Source organism: Girardinichthys multiradiatus, chromosome 12 (assembly GCF_021462225.1).
Source record: "Girardinichthys multiradiatus isolate DD_20200921_A chromosome 12, DD_fGirMul_XY1, whole genome shotgun sequence".
Lineage (NCBI taxonomy): Eukaryota > Metazoa > Chordata > Actinopteri > Cyprinodontiformes > Goodeidae > Girardinichthys > Girardinichthys multiradiatus.
In genome coordinates this window covers 45,801,961-45,806,950 of record NC_061805.1, presented here as the reverse complement: position 1 = coordinate 45,806,950, position 4,990 = coordinate 45,801,961, and the positions used below count along the sequence as shown (strand labels likewise).

General features: G+C 41.0%; 1 protein-coding gene across 1 annotated transcript; it reads left to right on the top strand.

Moving 5' to 3' along the window:
* The first annotated feature begins 1,195 nt into the window (after positions 1–1,195).
* Positions 1,196–4,156, top strand: LOC124877334 (interleukin-1 beta-like). The gene is made up of 5 exons (XM_047380435.1): positions 1,196–1,327; positions 1,620–1,860; positions 1,999–2,163; positions 2,424–2,560; positions 2,682–4,156. Exons 2-5 carry the CDS (start codon positions 1,644–1,646, stop codon positions 2,901–2,903), a joined length of 741 nt encoding a protein of 246 aa, XP_047236391.1. The 5' UTR covers positions 1,196–1,327; positions 1,620–1,643; the 3' UTR covers positions 2,904–4,156.
* Positions 4,157–4,990: the final 834 nt, after the last annotated feature.

Genomic DNA, 4,990 nt, shown 5'->3' with positions numbered 1-4,990 from the left:
TCCTGAGAAAAACTCTTTAGGAAACTCAGTCCCTTAGGCTGATCTGAAGGTTCACAGTTGAATCATCCCAACACAGAAACTCAGGAGTGGCTAAATTCCTGGAGTCATGCAGTTCCGGGAAATTGCTTTGCATTGACATTCCCTCTTTGGCTTGGTTAACGTTCAACAGAAAGGAGTGTGCAGCAATATTCCCCAAAAGATTTGAAGCAGCAGCTGTTCACAGGATTGCTTTAATAAAGTGAAAGAGTTGAATCCTTCTCTAAAACCATGTTGGTCAGACAGTGCTATGTGCATAATCTTTGTTTGGGTTTCGTGAATACATATTTAAAATGAAGATTTCAATGATTTGCAAAAATCTATTTCTTTTCTATATCTATTGTGCTCTAAGAAAAAATTATAGAAAGAGATTAATACCTGTTAATATTAAATTTATGAATGAAACAAACAAAGTGCTTCTTTGTAATTACTAAGCTAACAGCTAGCAAGTATTTAAGGGATTATTTGATTTGGAAGGTCTGGCAGTGACTGGGTCTGGTTTTTTTTTAATCATCTGAAACTTGTTAATGTGGCAAGAAGAGAGAAATTTGCTCTGGGGATAAATATGTGAATAACATAATAAAACTCCTCAAAATCTGGAGGAGTCCCTGGATTTTTTTCATGAACTGTTTGCACATGGCACATTGTGTGCAAACAAACAGATAACTGATTTTATGTTGACTGAAAAATGTTGAAAAGTCTTTGCTACAAAAAGCAAATAAACTAAAGCCAATTGTCTAAAAATTTTTTACTGCTATTAAACACACTGTTTGATGTTCTGAGCGTGTGGTTTATTCCTGCTACTATCTGTTTTTTTGCCACCAAAAAAGGCAATTTATATGTATTTGTATATTCACCTCTGTGTTATAATGGTTTATCTCTGACATTTTATGATTCCTGTTACCTATGCCAGCTACCCTTAAAACAATGAAACCCCAAGATGTTTAACGGTGTTGCATTATTTACTGAAACATGTAAATACAAACCAAAAAAAGCCCCAGAATCTTAGGCATGTCATGATGTGACGAGCCCCACGTGTTGGAGCACGTCTTCCCTCATTGTTGCTGTTAACATTTTTTTTACTTTATTTCGCAATTGCCCTCCGTGTGCAAGTACAATATTTCATCACCAGTGAGTGCAGCAGGAGAAGCCGTCCCACATCCGGCTTATGAAAACTCCCTCCACTTAGTGGTATAAAAAGCCTGCAGGTCGGCTCACACAGGCAGAACCTCAGGACAACTGATAACAAAGCAAACTAAGCAACACAGCTTCTCTTCAGCATCTTCTTCAGGTAAACAGACTCGTCTCCCCATGGCAGTATTTTATCTGGAGCTTTGCTTGTTGGATTGCTGCAGATTTTCCTAGAAAGATAGATTAGAGGTGTTGATTTAGGGACTGCATTGCATGATGTTGCAGATGAAAACAGAAATGTGATGCTCGTACTGTAAATGACATTGAGAGCAGATAGAGACTATTTTTGCTGCTGATGTTTCTGTAGGTCTGATGCTTGATTAAACCATTCTGCAAGCCTGAATTACCCTGAAACTCCAGTAACTCATCTCTGGTCTTTTTTCTCCTAATAGAACTTTTTAAAAATCAAAATCAAAATGGAGTCCAAGAACTGCAACATGAGCCGTATGTGGACCAAGAAGATGTCCAAAGGAGTAAACTTGGAGATTTTCCAACAACCCCCATCCATGAAGTGTGTCGCCAACCTGATCATCGCCATGGAGAGGCTGAAGGGTGGCATGTCAGCAGCAGTCCAGAGAACCGACTTCAGTGATGAAAACCTGCTCAGCATCCTTCTAGAGAGCGTTGTGGAAGGTAATCACACAATTAAGATTATTTTGGGCTTTTATTCCCATTTAAGCTAAACAAAACTGCAGGACAAAAACACAGAGTCTAGCTTGATAGATAAAACAAATCAACGTTTTAATTAACCAAGTGTATTTTTCTATTCAGAGACATTCATCATTGAGAGGACCTCAGCTGGACCAGATTCCTTCAGCAGAGGAGAAGAGCATCCTTGCTCTGTGACCGACAGCCAGAAAAGAAGTTTGGTTCTGGTCCGGAACAACTTGGAGCTCCTCGCAGTGATGCTGCAGGGAGGCAGCGACAGTCGCAAAGGTAAAGGAGTGCAATGGCTGTTTTGGCACACTTCTTTGACCCTGTCAGATCAGATATTTAGACTTCAAAAATGATTTGACCTTGCAGATAATATCCTAACACATCATGCACGCCCTGAAGGATTTATTGAATAAAAAGAGTTCAAATACAACTAAAATGATATATTGGATTCCTTAAACCTGTTGAGAAAACATTTCACAAAACATAGAGAGGATTTCTTTTTGTCTTTTATGAACCTCTATCCTTGACTGTCTCCTCAGTTTACCTGAACATGGCGACCTATGTGCATGTTACACCGAACCCTGAAATGGGTCAACCTGTCGTTCTGGGCATCAGATACACTGACTTCTACCTGTCATGCCACGAAAACGGTGACAAACCAACCCTGCATCTGGAGGTAAAACTCTCCTACTAATCTCCCCTGTAGTGAGGTGTAGACCTTAGGGTACCTCGTCATCTTGTCATTTAATGTTCAGCGCTCAATTTGCTGACACTGATCTTTGTGATGCTTTTCCCAGGAAGTGGAGGACAAAACAAGCCTCTCCGAGATCAGCTCAGAGAGTGAAATGAGGCGCTTCCTCTTCTACAAACAGGACACCGGGCTGAATGTCAGCACTCTCATGTCTGCCCTCTTCCCCGACTGGTACATCAGCACGGCGACAGAAAACAACAAGCCTGTGGAAATATGCCAGAAGAACGCCGCTCGCCACATAACCTTCAGCATCCAGCGTCAGATCTGAAACCACCTGGAGGAGGAAGCTCATCTCCACATCCAGATAACGTTAGTCAGTGAGCTGAAAGCACTACCACACTCTGCTGGAAGGACGTGTGCATTTTAAACTTAGAATTTACTGTATGTACCGAGTACAGGAAGTAAACCGCTTAGTGTATTGAAAATTTCTACACAAAGCACTGTCTAAGAAGCATGTTGTGTATTTATAGTTGGCTTATAATTTATGAGGCTGTTATTGCTTTTTAATATTTATTTATATATTTATGCAAAATTATTAATATTGTATTTATGATCAGGAAAACTGCTTGTGCAAGGGGCCTTTTTTGACTCTGTGGTGGCATCAACTTTATTCTATGGTGTAGTATGTTGGTGTAGCAGCTTATCTACAGCTGAGAGGAAGGTGCAGGTGTTGGGAGACAGAAGAACTCCAGGAAAAATAACATCTCGCTTGGACAATGTATCCCATCCCATGCCTGATGCTGCCTCAGAAGTGGAAAGATCCTTTAGTGACAGACTGCTGTATCCTAGGTGCAAAGGAGCGATATCACAGATCCTTCTTCCCAGCATCTGTTAGACTTTACAACCATCACTGCTTCCAACAAATTCAGACTCAACATGTTTACATCTCTGCTATTATTTGCAAGGTTTTTTAAATGTCTTTGGTTCGAATTGCACTTCGACATTTTCAATTTTTTTTGCCAAAAAGTATTATTTGTATGTATATCCCTCATCATTAAAGGCATACTTAACCATCAGAAAAAACACATTTTCCCATCTCAGGCATTACTTTTTTCATTATATTTGGTTGTTTTTTTCAAGATGTGTTACTGTCATTCTTCAACCCTGTTATGGACACTATTGATATTTTTGCAATTCTAAAGCCTGAATGCATCTATGCGTTAAAGCACTCATTTAATTTTTTATCAAACATTTTGTATAACAGAAGAGTTGTGATGAAAATAAATGGTGTGATGATAGACCTCAACATTTTAGACAAAAGTCAACTAACACAAAATTATTTTTTTTTTACATTTATAAAAACAAAGTATAAAAATGTAGGTGGAACAGAGTTGAGACTAGGATAACAGGGTTGAAGACAAATACAGCTTTACAGAAGAATAGTTGTTTTATTCTTCAATTCACTCTTTAGGAGTTGCTATGAGCATTGTATTTTATTATGTAACCATAACAAGGACAGCACATGTAATTTGCAGTTGAACTGAGTTTTATTAACTTGAATTAAAAACAACTACAACAATATTATCTGTCAAACATTGATATGTGAATTTCTCAAATTTAACAGAGAGTGTGTGTGTGTGTGTGAATGTGTATGCATGCATTTCCTTGTTTCATTGCATTCATCTTGTGAGTCGGTTCCACGCCTCTTTTAAGACCTCCACACGGCACTTTGTCACCGGCTGTGGGGGTGGAATGAGTTCAAGGACATCATCAAACGGTTTGACCCAACACAATGCATGCATTTGACCTGGACATGTGCTGTCCATCCGGGAGGGGCTCGGAGTAGAGCCGCTGCTACTCCACATCGAGAGGAGCCAGTTGAGGTGGCTCGGGCATCTATACCGGATGCCTCCTGGACGCCTTCCTCGGGAGGTGTTCCAGGCACGTCCCACCGGGAGGAGGCCCAGGGGACGGCCCAGGACACGCTGGAGGGACTATGTCTCTCGGCTGGCCTGGGAACGCCTTGGGCTCCCCCTGGAGGAACTGGAGGAGGTGTCTGGAGAGAGGGACGTCTGGGCATCTCTGCTGAGTCTGCTGCCCCCGCGACCCGGTCCTGGATAAGCGGAAGACGACGAACGAACGAATGTGTTTCCTGTATCTTCTGAATGATGCCTGGATACAAATCATCATCATATATGAGAATACACCATTTCCCAATCAGCTCCGAACTTTCCCACTGGATTTCTTTTTTTGGATTTTCCCCACTGGCTGACTGCGGTACAGCAGTTTCTATCTTCGGCCCAAAACTGAAACACTTGGCGTTGAAGCACTTGCAGTCAAACTGCTTCCGTGTTGTGCACATACAGCTTGCATCACGAAATATCAGCTCTCCTGGAGCCAAAGTAATGACCTGGT

Bases quoted from the DNA above. Each gene is read 5' to 3' on its own strand.
- LOC124877334 (XM_047380435.1), top strand. From the start codon at position 1,644: ATGGAGTCCAAGAACTGCAACATGAGCCGTATGTGGACCAAGAAGATG. The intron at 1,861-1,998 runs GTAATCACACAA...TTTTCTATTCAG, and splicing joins TCTAGAGAGCGTTGTGGAAG to AGACATTCATCATTGAGAGG. The intron at 2,561-2,681 runs GTAAAACTCTCC...TGCTTTTCCCAG, and splicing joins AACCAACCCTGCATCTGGAG to GAAGTGGAGGACAAAACAAG.